This window comes from Phaethon aethereus (genome assembly GCF_964289735.1).
Source record: "Phaethon aethereus genome assembly, chromosome: 2".
Classification (NCBI taxonomy): Eukaryota; Metazoa; Chordata; class Aves; order Phaethontiformes; family Phaethontidae; genus Phaethon; species Phaethon aethereus.
The window spans coordinates 129,179,471-129,195,386 of NC_138582.1; the positions used below are offsets into that span (position 1 = coordinate 129,179,471).

At 45.0% G+C, this 15,916-nt stretch overlaps 1 protein-coding gene across 1 annotated transcript; it reads left to right on the forward strand.

The window, feature by feature from the left end:
* Positions 1-879: 879 nt before the first annotated feature.
* On the forward strand, positions 880-12,136 carry NKIRAS1 (NFKB inhibitor interacting Ras like 1; the record flags this gene model as incomplete). Its single annotated transcript, XM_082015202.1, has 3 exons — positions 880-973; positions 7,966-8,207; positions 10,967-12,136. 3 exons carry the CDS (start codon positions 880-882, stop codon positions 11,204-11,206), a joined length of 576 nt encoding a protein of 191 aa, XP_081871328.1. The 3' UTR covers positions 11,207-12,136.
* Positions 12,137-15,916: the final 3,780 nt, after the last annotated feature.

Consider the following 15,916-nt stretch of genomic DNA (forward strand, 5'->3'; position numbering starts at 1 on the left):
CCCAGGGAATCCAAACAGGAATTAGGCTTCCCCTGCCTCCCCCGTGGCTACCAGGTCACCTTTTCGTGTTTCAGCGTCTGCTTTGCAGAGCACTCTGGCTTGCGAAGCGTTACCCGGTTAAACTGGAATCGAAGCGGGACAGCGGCAGCTCCTCATGGTCCCGAAGGGGTTATGGTTAACCCTCGTGCTCTGGCGGGCCGCTCCCCACGGCGACCTGAGAGGTAGGGCCTGCTGCCCGGCCACGGCTCACTGGCAGGGGGGACTGCCAAAAAACAACCCCCACCCACCCAAACTGATCTAAAACACGCCACAAAACCTGCCTTTGCATTTGCTTTCCCGTGCCTCTGCCTTTAGCACTCCAATTCTCTAGCTCCTAATCTGTAAAAGCGAGAAACTTTCTGTGCGTGAAGTGAAAGGGGAGGAACCGCTGTTTGTCGCATTTCCAGGAGCCATCCGGATACCACCAGGTACCACCAGGCCCGCAGCAAAAACACGAAGCCCTGATAATGCAAGTCTTGCGGTGTACACGCACGCCGGCAAGCACAGCCCCTGCCCCAGAGGGTTTACACCCTTCAGCGCTCGCAGTCTCCCGGAGCCCGACGGGACGAGCGTCAAGGCTGCAGGCAAGCATCAACACCGATGGCAGCAGCCTAAAACCTTAAAAAATAGTGTGGGAGGAAACTCTAGTCCTAAAAATAACAGTCGCTGGTGAGCGCCTGGGAGGGAGCTGTGCCTCCGAGTCACCCACCGCTTCGCGTTTTGCCTCTCGCCTTTCGGGGGCTTTGCTTCTCTCTGGTGCCGAGCCCCGCCACCGCGCCAGGCTAACAGACTCCTGTGTCGGCACAGGGCTCGCCTGCCGACTCTGCCCTCTCGGGAAGGATGGGAAAGGGCTACAAGGTGGTGGTTTGTGGAATGGCCTCGGTGGGAAAGACCGCAATTTTGGAGCAGCTTCTCTATGGAAAGCATACTGTTGGTGAGATATTTTTACTTTTTGGGGGGGATTGTTTCCTTTTCCAGAATCTTGTGATTGCCCCCAAGAAGCAGTAACCGAGGACTGCAAACTGCACTGAGGTGAAGGAGGAAATGAATGTGGATTCGTTGCACCTCTGGGCAGTTCTTGAAATTTGTAGTCCCTTAATTACCCATTTTTAAAAGAGGCTTGGAAAAGAACTCTTTCCATGATGTTCCCAGTTACAAAATATGTGAACGTTTAAAAAGAAACGAACACAGAAAGTAGGCGATGTGCTTGCTGCCTATTTACATAGGAAATATCTTGTTCCCTGAAAGATGCTGTGGATGCCTGAAAAATAAATAGATGTCACATGATAAGTGGAGAGACTATTTAGACTTTTATTCCATCTTCTTAAAGCTTTATTTTGCTTGGGTTTGGCTAATATTTAATCAAAGCACTGGAAAGAAAAACAGCTCTGCTTTAGGTCCCACTTTCTTTGCTGAACTTCAAGGGCCGAGCTTCTCGGCTCTCAGAGAAATCCTCCTGTGGAAAATGGACTTGAGACAGGAGCGTGGGATGTCTGAGACTTGCTGTGCACAAAAGAAAGGGAATGAATGCAAAGCCAGCTTGTTTCCCCCTGTTTCCACATGACTTGGCTTTCAGAGGAAGGGCAACGATCAGCAGGCTGATGAATTATTCCTGCCTCACCCTGAAACAAGGGGTGGCACCAGGGTTGAATCTCACGGCTTTGGCAGAGGATGTTTAGTCCATTTGTATCTTTTCCTTGGGCTGGTAAATTAAGTGTTGGGGTAAGTTATTGGATAAACGCTAGGGTTTCTAGAATGGTGCTTTGCAGGCACTGTGCCTTTAAAATGTGTGGATGCGCGGAATTCGCTGGCAAAGCGTGATACAGAACTGCGTGCTAATACCCTTGTTTAAAAGGAGGATTTCCTCTAATGTCGCAGCAACATATGTCTCCAGCATCCTACCGAGACCTATGCACGTAGCCCTGTGTAGCCTTCAGGGTGAAGGCTGCAAAACCCACAGGCTGAAGGTTTTTCCCTTCGGTGCTGATCTGCCTTTCCTCTGCGCTGGGCTGGGTGACGGTCAGAGACACCCGAGCAGCATGAGCAAGGCCACGTTGCTTAAATCGTATTGCCTTGCATTACTTCCTGCCCCAAGCTCCTATTGGCGACCCAAACAGGAAGGATATTCGGGTGTTGCTGATCAGAGGAGCTATTTCTGGAGCCAGCCATGTACATGATTATACAACGTCATGGATGCTGGCTGACAGAACCGGAGGGAGGCCTCGTGCTCGGGGTTTAGCTGAGGGTGTCCCTGTGTCACTCCTGAACGCTCCGCTCCATCTCGGCCATTGCACAAGGCAGACTGTTCCCCCTCCTCTCTCAAAAAGATCGATTTTCCTTTCCCGCAGCTCTGTTCTTGTTTTTTAGAGTTAACAGTAAGGGAGGAAGCAGCTGATAGCGGGGGGGGGGTGGTGGTGCAAGGCGAGAAGGAAGAAGGTAGCCTCCCATTTTGTATGATTTTGGTCAAATCTTATTCCCAAGACACTTGGAGAAAGAGGGCAAGTAGCAGAGTCAAGATCAGAGTAAGGAGAGGGCTCATATGGAGCCACTGCAGCCCCAAGGGACGAGTGGCCACAGCCCAGCGCTTTTGCGATCACCCACGTGTGCCATGGACTGATATGTTGGCGTTCCCGGCAGTCCCGCTGAGTGGTCACCGTCCTCCCTGTGTCCTCCCCAGCCCATGGGCCGTTCCGGCAGAGGGTGCCTGAAGTATGGGCTGGTGAAAACGATTCCCAGAAGATCTTTAGCCACTGCTCCAATCTGTGTTGATTTAACCCTCAAACTGTGGAGGCAGGACACCGCTGTGAGGGTCTCACTGGGCAAGGACAGAGTTAGAGCAATAGCGAGTCTTTGACTACTCCTCAGCTGAGCAGCTTTAAACTGCAGACCAGCTGCTGGTGCTACCATTGCAGGGGTAGCCCCTCCATGCTTAAAACATGATTACTGAACCTCAATCCTTGTTTCCTAAAGCTTGTGGGCGCCAGAAAGCTGACATATACATCTTGGCTGCTGGCATTTTTGGCAGGAGGCGAAAAGGACTAGTGTGTTTGCTGAAAGCCTGTCTGTTCAGAGCCAACTAGCAAGGCAGCTCACTGGGTATGGCAACATGGACACAAGCTGTTTCAAAACCTGTGCTTCCTGACTGACATCAGGAGCAGCTCTGCGGCTGATCCAAGGGCTGGGGAGCCGTTGGGAGGACTGCCGAGCCAACGCACAGAATCTCTCCATTCCTGACGGCATCTATATCCTCCTCCCAGTGACAAGAGGTGTGCTCGAACTTGGTTGTAGGCTCAGAGCACAAGGTCTGGAGCCATCCTCCGAGGTGTCGCAGCCACTGACATGGGGGTCTCCTCCTGGCTGTAAATCATCTGTGAGTCTAGGTCAGTGCTCACTTGCCTTCTGTTGACTTCCCTGTAAAAAGGAGTGGTGGTACAGCTGCTATCAGGGAAGTGATTAGTGTCCTTGGAGGTTTCACGTGGCTATATAAAGCCCTTGGCTTTGAGCCCATGCTTCTGGCTGTGTGCTTGGCGATGGTGCTGTAACCCAGTTGTGCTGTGTTTCTTTTCCTAGGAAAATGAGCACCTTCAGCTTTCCCTGGCTTGTCATGGATGAAGTCCCTAAGTGCTGCCATTGCTTACGTGCTCAGCAGCTAGCATTCTTGCAAAGGCACTAAGACTGCTTGAGGTCAAAGAGGAAAAAGTACTTGGGAGGAATGAATACTCCCCAAAAAGGAACATCTGTGTCCCTGGAGCATGCGAGCAACAATGTGTGCTATTGGGCTTTGTGCTAGGCTTTCAAACTGCAAGAGTGGCTGTTTGCCTTGGGCGCTAGGATGAGAAAGGAGAGGGCAAAAAGATGAAAGATGCTGTCAGAGCCGTGTAAAGTAACGTATGTACTGCATGGCAGCCTCTCTGGCTAAACTGATACAAGGAATCAGACAAAACCTGAAAGGAGATGTTTGAAATGGGCACAGATTTAGCTTTGAGTCATGTAGGGACTATATTGCCATAGGTCAGGCCAAATAGTTGTTAAGGCTTGCACATATGTATATGATTGCCTGGTACCTGGGATGATCTCTGTTTTTGTAGCTTCAACATTGTGTTTGTCCAAATCTTCCACTTTCTGTTGCACTCCTGAAGAAAGAGGGGCCAGTCTTTTCTCCTCGGTGATGAAATGGGTCTTTGACTGGCAGTAGAAGATTGTCCCACTAAATACCTGTGGTACCTGGCACTGCTTGGCCTGAGCTCTCTTGAGAGTGCTAACAGGAGAGGTGTTGGCTTAACTTTGGCATGGGACATGTCTGTACAGAGAGTAGGTGGTTTTCCTTAAACAGTGTTCCCATTCAGTGATGGTGCAGAAAGGAGTCTTCTTTCTACCTTTAAAATATCTCTGGCCCCTCAATCTATGGTAAAACTTATCAGCTCAACAGAAGGAGATGAGAACTCTTCCTGTAGAAAATACGATTTTCCTTATCTCTGCCTCCTGGCTGTGTAAATAGCTGGCATGGTCAGGTTATTCATAAGCAGATAGTTCAAATCATCTTACTAGCTAGGGATGAAAACGCTGTATTTTACCGTTGTAGAACCCATAATGAGAGAATTTGCCTCGCTTGGTCTCAGCTGGAGGGATTTGGGGTTTTGGCTTTCACAGCTCCAAAGATGAGGAGGTTAATTAACCAAATCACGCATTCTTACATCTTTGTTTCTTAAATCAAAACTATCCCTTGATAGAGCTGCAGTCAGCTTTGCGTTTTAGAAATAGATGAAAATGGAGCTGAATGTATGCAACTGAGGGTCACAACCATGGCTACTGGTCGGTGAGACCAGTACTTAACTAGCAGCTAAATCTAAATAGGCCAGCTCCTGTTAAGGCCTGTCCAGCCCTTCTCTGAGTCAGGGATCCTCTGATACGCTGTCATTTGAGATCTAAGTAAGCAAAGCCTGTTATCCCGCAGTTTACAAACCCAAGCAATAGTGGGCGTTAGGAGCTCTTTCCTAAATTCCTGCTGGAAAGAAGGAAGGAGAGATTATATAGGAGATCTTCAAAAGTACTCAAGAAGACACAAAATTTGCACTGCATTTATGTTTGGGAGTCACTTGGGATCTTCTGAAATTCCATCCATCTTGAAATTTTGCTTTACTTTGGTATTTGCAATCTCTCTGCCTTATCTAGCCTGAGTGTGCAGTATTCGTTAGTATATTGAGCCTTTTCTTTTCCTCATTGGGAAACCGCCAAGGGTTGAAACACCACCCAATTTATGACTGAGGCTTCCCCTTTGCAGTTCCTCTGTGGCAGCAGTGGGTAACATAGATGAAGACCTTTCTGCCTCTCCTAAGACTTGCACCAGCTAAGTAGGCATAGCATCAATCTCCTGTTTATTTCTCCTTTCTCTCCCCAACTTTTCATCTTTAGTTTCCAAAGAAACCATGCAATTTTAAACTGTCTTTTTAGTTCCCCCCACCATAGCTTCTGAACCTGAAAGCTAGTTCCATCTGCCTGCTCATCTGTGACACCACAGTCGATATCTCAAAATATGTTTCTGTAAGTTTAGAAAAATTGGTAGCAGGAAAGAGAGGTAAAGAGAGAAATAATGCCCTCCTCCAAGGAAAACAACTCAAGCTGGGAGCAGTCTGCAGGGCAGCAACTCCCCAGCACAAGCTGCCCTTGCCCACCCAGGTAGCGATGGTGGGAGGATGCCTGCAGATGCCAGTGAAGGAAAAAGGAGACAGGGAGGATGGGATCATGCCAGACACCTTCCCAGGACACTGGGCTTTCCTGACCAGTTCTGCTGCTCGTACAACAACTTGCCCGGCACATGTCTGAATGGAGACTGGGAAAGTGCGTGAGTGGGACGGTACTAACAAGAACTGTAAATATCCTTGCCAGCAAGATGTGGCTAACACGCAGTCTGGGCTTTGGAAGCAGGGCCTAGAATAAGATGACACAGGTATGTCTAAGAATTATCTGTGTTTGATTAGGAATCTGCTTGCATATGCTCCCGCCCCCAATGTACATAGGTGAAATTTCACCTCTGGAATCTGATACTGATGCATAAATTCCAGTTCCCTCCAAAATGCCCCCTGCCCCCATTTCACATGAAAATTTGTTGCTCTATTATGATGACTTAATTCCCAGATCTTAATTTTTCCTCCTCGTTTTCAAGTAGGATGTTAAAAGACATAATTTTCACTGCTACTTTTAATGCCATTAGGAAGAGACTGTCAGAGGAGAAACTGGATATATTAAAGACTGTTGAATTACATCGCAGCATTTAGATGGTAAAAACCTGTACAACATTATTCATTGCTTTCTAAAAAGAAAACTTAGGCACTTATGGCTCAGTCCTCACCAAAGTAGTATTTACTGCTGCTAGATATTTCCTTGACCTGTCCGTACAATACAATGAAGCAGAGGAAGAACAAACATTGTGCTATACCAGAAAGGGCTCTATTACCTACTTCAGTCTTTAAAAATGCCCTTGTAACACGGAACTGCACAGAATGCCTCCGTGCTTCCTCTTTTTATAACCTTTGTTTTGTCCTTCTGCTTTTAGTTTCGCTGTCGCACGTTAGCATGGCTATATTTGGAGGCGAGATAAATTAATTCGTTGCAAACCTAATAAGAGTTTGATCTACGAAGACTGCACAGAGAGGGGCAAAAAGAACAGCTTGTGCCACTTCCCTGCACAGGAATGCTGCACACATCATGGGAAACCATCACCGTGGGTGGAATGCTTTAGCTTGTTTGTCAGTGTGAAGTATTTTGAATATGTCATTGAATATAGCAAAATCCTTATTTTCATAGAGCAGATAATCCCTCGTGTTTTCTTAAACAACTAATATGGTCCCTTTTTGGCAGACAAAGAGAATAATACAGTGTTCATTACTGTAGCCCTGCAACGGCAATTTCTGTGTACAGGGAGGTGCAGTGGAGGCAAAAATGTGGATTGCAGGGGGTTTACATGAATACTTAAAACCGACTCTGAAAGTGGCCCAGCTACACTATACATAGTTTGTTGGGACCTGTAACTTTACGCATCTGCATCCAGGGCACCACAAAGCTAAGGTGATCTATGTTAAGGTTTGGCTTGGAAAAAAACATTTAAATTTGTTCAAAGTAAGCTTCCTTGAATTACCTCACATTTACCATGGGGAGAAGAAGAAAGGAGAGCCAGTGTGCAGATAGTTACCATGGAGCAGGTGATATACATATGAAAGCTTGTTACTTTGTGCATGCTCCTACCTTGCAGTAAATGAGCTTGCTCCTATTAGCAAATCTGAGTCATTTTAGATCCCTAAGGGCTGGAAAAAAGCTTATTGTGTATTTGAGTAAATATAGCATGCAACTTTGCTTGCATGCAAACATCCTCTTCCCTTTCTGGCTTGATTTCACTTGTTGGTTAGTTGTACCACCAGTACACACTCATTTCCAGAGTTATTCCTTTGGCTCCTGCTTCTGCCGTATGATCCAGCTCAGTATGAAGCAAAGAATTAGGCTCAAGATGTTAGTACTTGACTATCTGGTGTTCCTTGGCTGTTCTTCCAACAGTGGATGTTTGGGCAGGCCCATTTGCGTTATGTTTGGCACAGAACTGGTACACTGGGTGGTTGGAGTTTGGGAAACCTGGGGGAAGAGCCATATATCATATCCTATACTGAATGTGCGCATTGTATAGATTAATTTTACAGGCATAATCATGTGCTCATATATCAGATGGTTGTATTTACACAGTGTCACTATTGTAAATAGCTGGTGCAGTGATCTATGAATACAGCCCTTCATGGAGATGTCAGGCAAGGTCGAGTCTAGGTCAAGTCACTCTGGAAAACATGCACTGAAAGCTATTGTGGGGTAAAATACTGCAAATAATTCTTACAGTGGTGCTGTACTTGCACCAGTTGAACTTTTCTGATTGTTTTAAAACAGGCTTAGAAGAGGGTGCCACAATGGAAGATGTGTATTTGGCATCGGTGGAGACAGACCGAGGCGTGAAGGAACAGTTACGGCTTTATGACACCAGGGGTCTGCAGGAGGGCGTAGAATTGCCAAAACACTATTTCTCTGTCGCTGATGGCTTCGTTCTCGTGTATGCTGTGACAAGCCTTGAAGCTTTCCAAAGAGTCGAACTGCTCAAAAAGGAGATCGATGCCTTTAGAGACAAAAAGGAGGTAAATGCACGGTGCCATAGCTGCTTGGCTTATTGGTATATCAGTGATCGGAAGTTAAGGTTGCAAAGCATAGATTTTGTTTCTGCATACAAACGAAAACAAATGTACCCACAGCCTTGGGCAATCCAGCAAGAGGAAGCTTTCTCATGCTGGGGAAGCCTAATTCACATGCCATGCAGGTCATGCAAAAGAATGCATTTTTTGGTCTCCTTACTTCCTCTATTACAGCTAAAATTCAGTTAGCTGAATGCACCAGCCAGGACACTTATGACTAATAAAACATATGGTCTACAGCAGTACCGTTCATATGTTTTTTTAGATATTGTACACAGCAAGTCAAGTGCATAGAAAAATATAACGAAGGGCATTATCTGTGTTTGTTTTGTATTCATGTACTTGATGGCTTACAAACTAGAGTAATTGACAATGGGTTTCCCAGACATTAGTCAATTGGCAACGCGGCTTTAATGTATTTTAACAACCATATTGAATCAATTCAATTGTGTGAAATGACTGCTCTATTTTCCCTTAGAAAGCAGCTAGTGTTTTCAGCTGACAGTGTTCCAGCTTAGCTAAACAAATAAAACTTGCATGTGGCATTAGCATTATGGCTTTTCTTACAGTATCTTTATATTCTCGAGTAGTTTTCCCTGTTAAATGTCTTTAGCCTACAGCTTTCCAAATGTCTGGTTTATGCTGTTAAAAAAAATAAAAATAAAAGTGCATGAAGAATTAATTGGATAATGGTAGGGGGAGACTTTCAAAAAATGTAACTTGTTTAGTACTGACAGCACATAGGGTGGTAGAAGAAGGCAGGCTCCAAGTTTGACAGCAGCCGAACATGCAGTCACAGGAGAGGTATGTTAGCGGGTAGGGCTGGTGTGAGCTGCAAACTGTCACGTATATCAGGGATACCAGAGTCAATCATAACTCCCCTGCAGGGCAAGGAAAGGTGGACGAGCAGGAAATTTTTCCCAGGCGCTGTGTCTTGTGAGGGCCTTGATTTGTTGCAATGTGGAGAGGGAGTCACAGCCCCAACAGGATCTGCGTCCCTCTCTCTGTTACCTGCCAGAACTCTTCTCTCTCATTGCAGGCAGCTATTTTAGAAAACAGCCAATTTGCTTATCCTCTGGGAGAGTTTAAAGTTGTGATCTTGACTGAGGATAATAGTCAAAAAAGCAGTGCCCACAGTAAGCTGGATAAATTAGTTTTATTCCTGTGATTTCTAGTCCATATAAAATATCCTTTGAAGCAGGTAGAAGGCGAGATCAGGAGTCCTACCTTAAGATATCATCAGGAGGCTTAAAGTTTGGGCTCTGCTAGAATGAATCCTTAACTGAATTAGGGATGTAGCTCCACACATGGTGATTCTAAGCTGGCAGAACTTCACCTTGTTGAGTGACACAGTTCCCTGTTGTGTGGCAGATGACAGAAAGCACTGATGACTGGTTCCTTGCCTCTGCTGGCTGTGGGGGCTCTCCAGCACACACCTGAAAACCTGGCCAAATTTTATACTAAATAGAGGCTGTGTTCTCTCACACTGACAAAGCTTAACCATAGGTAAAATTCAGTTGGAGCATGCGGTACATGTATATGAAGACTATGGCTTCTTTCAAAGCCTTCACAGAAGGGCCATGGATGGGCTGCTGTAGAAAAGAAGAGAGGCCTCAGAGGAACAGGACAAACATCTCTAGCTAGAAAGAAGCAGAAGACATCCTGGAGTTAGCCTGATGAACAGGAAAGAGCAAACACGTTTGGCCACAGCAAAAAACCCAAATCATCAGCAAGAGAGGACTTTATCACTTGATCTTTGCCAAAGCACTAGTGCAGAGATGAGACCAGAGTTTGACTAAAGACCTTGAGCTATAAATATAGGCATGGTTTCCCCTAAGAGGTGATGCTGGTAAAACCATTTTAGAGAACTGTTAACTTAAAATAGGCAGGAGCAGTAACTTTAAGTGGCCAGCACTACCTTTAGCACTTCCTGGAACTGAAGTACCAGGCAGACAGCTGAGCTCAGCCACACTGTACTGTCTCGGTGACACAGAAGTCACTTGACTGATCCTTACAAACTAAGGGTTGGACTCGATACAGCTGTGCTGCTCGGGTTAGTTAACCGGCTGCTCTTGAAGCTGCTCCAGAGAGGATGGTGCTGGTGCTTATCTGACCAGAAGACTGTCCCCTGAGGTCCCTCTAGTGGCTTATGTGCCTGTGGGAGTGGGCAGCCAGCTGGGCTGGGAGAGGGGCTCAACAGCTCAGCCTGACTGGCTGCCATGTGGCTTGGTTTTATTTATATTGTGGGCTGGGGCTTGGGGAAAAAACAAGCTGCACAAAATCCACAGCTATGAGGTCCAGGCTTTCTCTGCTGAAATGCATTTTTTCATCTCTCAAGCATGTAGTGCTCTGACCTACTCAGGTATCATGCTCTCATCATTTGTCTAGGGCAGCTCAATTGCAAAGTAAATAGAGAATGGGGCTGTTTAACTTCGGCTTTCTGGAGTACTGTTTCCCTTTAAGCGATCGGGGGGGAGAAGGGGAAGTCCTGCATATCCTGTGATTAAAACCAGCTCCCAGCCCACAAGTAGATGAGGCTAATTCAAATCTTAGACCCTGCTCTTCCAAACTACATGCAGCTTACCTTGTGCCAGTGCTAAGTTAAAGAACAGGTCTGAACTGCGTGACTGCTTGCCTGGTGTTTAAAAGCATTGTGAGTGGTGGATGCTTGTTGTATAAGGCTCACCCTTTCGTTTTGTTTGTAGGTAACAGTTATTGTCTTGGGAAACAAAACTGACCTCCTGGAGCAAAGGCAAGTGGAAACAGAAGCAGCACAGCAATGGGCAAGGGCCGAGAAAGTGAGACTGTGGGAAGTGACCGTGACAGATCGGAAAACACTGCTTGAGCCCTTCACCTTCTTAGCTAGCAAACTCTCCCAGTCCCAGAACAAATCAACATTTCCTTTGCCTGGAAGGAAGAGCAAAGGGAATAACTGTGATAACTAAACTACCTTAGCATTGTATGCTGCTGCCAGGTCACATCCCAAGTCCTTTGTGTGCCATTTGCTTCTCACAGTTTCACTTAAAGCAATAATCTCCTTCAGCAAAAAAAAAAAAATCAGCAAGCTTATGGCTAAGAGGTATCATTCCTTCTCACAGACTTGGCTTGAAAAAAAGTCACCGGTGGTAAAAGCCTTAAAAAGCACTTCATGAGAGGAGTTATCTTGCGACAAGGGTTATGGAGGAGGGAGGGACAGGTGGATGCCTCTCTAGCAGGGGCTTTGACTATGCCTGGATACAGCCATGTTGAGGGACAAATCAACAAGCTTATCATTAAGCAATCCCCCTGCAGATCTATAGCCTCTAGTCACAAATAGTACTAGCTGCAATAAAGCATCCAGTTTGGAGAGAGGATATGTTTGAAAGGGCAACAATCCTTTTACCTTGACCTTAAACAGGGCCACAGGGCTTTTTGATGCTGCAGGAGGCTGAGGTCAGTGTGGTGTTGCAGGAGAAGGGTTTGGGGCAGGAGGAACAACTATGAGCAGATTTAGTCGATGAAGTTCTGCTAGTGTCTGGAAGAAAAAAAAAAAAAAAGAAAAAAACCAAATCTTGTGGGAGATACTAGAGCAGATCAACCCCGCCATGAAGCTTGTCAAGTAGTGCTTTCAGCTCAGGAATTTATTTGTACAAACCAGAAAAGCTCTCAGAGCACTCATTAATTTAACTGCGACCTGAAGGACAGCATAGCTGTATGTGGTTTTGTTCCAGCATGTCCAGCACAAATCATTGACATAGGCAATAATTTTACTGAGAAATTATATGGAACAATTGTGTGTGCAGGAGGTGCTGCTCGGGCTCTTAGTGCATTGCATAATACTCCTACCCGGCCGTTCAGCCAAGCTGCAGTAATCCGCCCTCGGTACGAAGCTACTGGCCGGAGAACAACCGGTACAAAGTGCTGTGCTACTTTGTGAGAGGGGGCTAGGGAGTGTAGGAGGCTGCCTTTTGGGAACATCCCCATGGCAAATGCCCACAAATACCTGTACAAATGGCCTTGGTCTTAATACTCCGCACATTGTCCAGCAGCAGCAGCACAACTGTACGTGCTGTATTTGACTCTCCACGCTGGTAAACCTGTGCTGCAGGAATCTGCTGTCCTAGGTCAGCCTGTCAGTAAACCAAACAAAATTGAGTATAGAGGGACAGAATAAGTGACCATTCCCAGAGAAAGTGGCCAGCTTTTGGCCTCTAACAAACTAATACACTAATTGATACTAGCTTTTCTTTGTCTTCGAAGACAAGAGTGGGGAGAGGGAGTGAAGTACCCAGTTTCCTCATTTCCACTAAATTAATGTTGTTTTGAACAAATATTGAGAATTTCACTGTGAGTCAGCAAAACCATGAGCAATATTTGCACTGTCATATCACAACTGCTAAATAGTAAATGTGCTTAATGATGACAATTAAGCTATATGCTTATAGCATTGCTCTTCCTGAATACTGACAAATAAAGTCCATTGGCATTACTAATGTCAGAGCAGCAGTACAATTCACTAAAAATGAAGCAGGTATTCCTACCTTTATAATGAAGGTAGACGAAACTGTTTATGTGCTTTGCTCAATATAGTTTGGATTGCTGTGGCCAAAGAGTAAGATAAGAGAGCAATTAAGAATGAGCAAGCTCTTGTAATGCCCTGCTAAGAACATACAATCGTTTCCATTGCAACACTGCAGCTGAGTAAGCACTATAGCACGACCTCCCCCAACCCGGCTAGTAATAGTCATTGTCCCCAGCGATGCTGCAGAACAACACTCCCTCCTCACTCATTTCCTCCCAGACACACGTGTACTCAAGGCTTCTCCTTACCCAGCAGACTCTGATCTGCCTGCGTGCTTGCGAAGTGGGGGTCACTTCAGAGAAACAGTGGTTCACCTCCTTGCTGCAACCTCTCACCAAGGAATTGGTTATGTTCCTCCTCTTCAGCTCTGCAGAACCCTTCTTCAAGAAGGAACTTGATTCAGCTTTAGATCAATCAAAATAGCCAAAGACCTATGCTGACCGCACATCGTCACTGAAGCTGACCCTTGAGCCAAGGGAGTGCAGGTTGACAAGTCAGAATTACCTTAAAATGCATGGAGATGGAAGGAAAGGAGATGACTGGTTCCTGTCCAGCTCTGCACCTTGCAGACTCGGTGCCAATTCCACTGCCAAGACTGATGTCACCTGTAGGCTGCCAGAGCCGTGTCGTGCAAGATCAGCTTGCTCCCTCACTCCCCTGGACACTCAGGACTTGACAATGTTTTAAAACAGACAAGAGGAAAAGGGATCTTCTGAATGACTAAGGCCATTTTTCCAAACAGGTTACGTAAAGGCAAACACATTATCTTTGATTTGATTAAATTCATTAGAAATGAGTTTGGATAATATTGGGCATTCACATAAACAACTATCACTCCCTGCTTGCTTTCATAAGCTTATTCTGATGGTTTTTAAGCACTCAAGTCAGTTGCCTTTTCTAAATACCATAGTATTTTATTGACAAGTGATAGAAAATGTAGTGTCTCCTTTGCAGACAATCTACATACAGTGGCTGGTACTGAGTCAAAATGAAGCTCACTGTAGTGCAGTTTTACAGAGGGTTAATAAGTGCAGAGTATAATGTAGCTAGACGACAGGACACAATTTTGTTCTTTACTATTCCATTGACTCAAAACCTGCTCTAAGTCACTGGGATCACTTACCTACTACAGAGCTAGACAGTGCCTTCACAAGATGATGGAGAAAGAGGATTATAAAAAAACCCAAAACAAAACATGTAAATCAGTAAATTGAACCATCTTTCTCTGTTCCTCCTAAACTTCTATCCTGCTAAATACATACGCTGCAGATCAGTCACCCCAAATCAACTCCCTCTCCCCTGCCAGCTACAAGAGTTAATCTGGTACATCCTGGTAGCACGAAGCAAGGAGCAGACAAAAACCTACTGAAATGAAGCCATTTACCTCTTTGGTCAGTAGAGGGGAGGAGGGAAGATGCTCCTGGTGTGATGTAGCTATATACCAGTAATTTTCCTAAGCTGAGCCAAACAGCTGAGGGAGCTCACACACCAAAACATACGTTGTCTCAGAAGGTGGCAGTTTAGCAGATGAGGCTAACATACTATTACCCACAATCACCAGCAAAGGAAGGGTACCTCTAATTAACAGACTACTTTGGACCAAGTTAGATTTGATCTATATATAGATGGGAAAAGAAGTATACAAATCAAATATATACAGAATTTATTTTTAAGTACCAAAGTAAACCCAAGAGCACAGATGACCACACAGCACTCAGAAGAATGTCGCAAGGTTAAGTACTTGCCGTGTGAAAATGAATCTGTACTTCCGGCCTTTACTGTAAGGGAGTGGTCAGAAATGCCATATCCACAACTAACTACCCTGTTGCTACACACTTCAATGTAAACACCATGTCTCTAGGAGATAATCTTTGCAGGTAGTTAAAGGATCTACAGATTAAGTCTCCTTTACTCTCCTTTACAGTGTCTTCTGCTAGCTTACCAGGACAGGATTCCCTCTTCTCCAAGTGGGAACAGACCACTCCATAAAACCATGAAGATACTCTCTTCTTCCTTTTATCTCCTGCCTTTTTCCCTTCCAGTTCTCTTACACTTTTTCCAGCTGTACTTTCAAATAATGTGCCAGCCCCGAACAGCCAATGCTGTGAAAGCTTAAGCTAGGAAGTAACTAGCATGGACTCTGCGGCAGGCTGCCGTGGGCCGTGCCAGTCTGCGTAACACTACACAGTCAACAGCTGAAAAAGTGTTAGCTGTCGTTCAGTGTAGCTTGTCTAGAAGTGTCTTCCCAAAATAGAAGCAGTCCGTGCACTCACCTGCAGAACTCCCTTGTCCTTATCCAGACTGTAATCCTCAAAGCATACTGGGAGACGCTGTTCTGGCAAAATGACAAAGCAAGGCACTAAGCAGAAATCTTTTCTTCTTCTTTTTTTTTTTTTTTAAACATCTTTTTATTAGCACAGTAACAAATGCAGACTTAAGTAGCCCACAACATACAACCAATCCACTGAGTGACTCCTACTCCACGCCTTACAGTTAAACAGCTTAAGGTATTTCACTACAGGTTGCCGTAAGTCCTGATTAAACCCTTTATTCTTTTCACAAAGATAGATTGGCTTATAAAATAATACATTAACTACTTCTCATTTCATAGATGAGGCCATATATCCACCTCTCCGTATCACAGATCATGAGATGACAGTCTTTAAAAAGGATTTGTTAAATACCAATGTGCCCTCCATAGGGGAAAACAATCCTGACATCTTTTTACAAAAAACCCCCCCAAAAACCCAAAAAACCCAACCCAGAAAAAAATACCCCCCCTAAACCAAAAACAAAACAAAAAGCAAAAACAGTGTGTAGAGTCTTGAAAGGACTTTTACATAAATGTCAACATATGTACCTGTACAAAATTAAGCTGTTTTAATCTTTTACATACTGCAAGCAAACTGAAAACCAAGGAACTCTAAGAAGTTTACATTCTTCTCGGTACTATATGTGAGCTAATATTGCTGAACTAATTACAGTCTTAAAATATGCTATTCCCAATCCTAGCTGTCTACTGTAGCAAGATACCTTAAGTTACAACAACAAAATCTTAGGAAATAAAAGACTGAATAAAATCTGTTATAGAAAT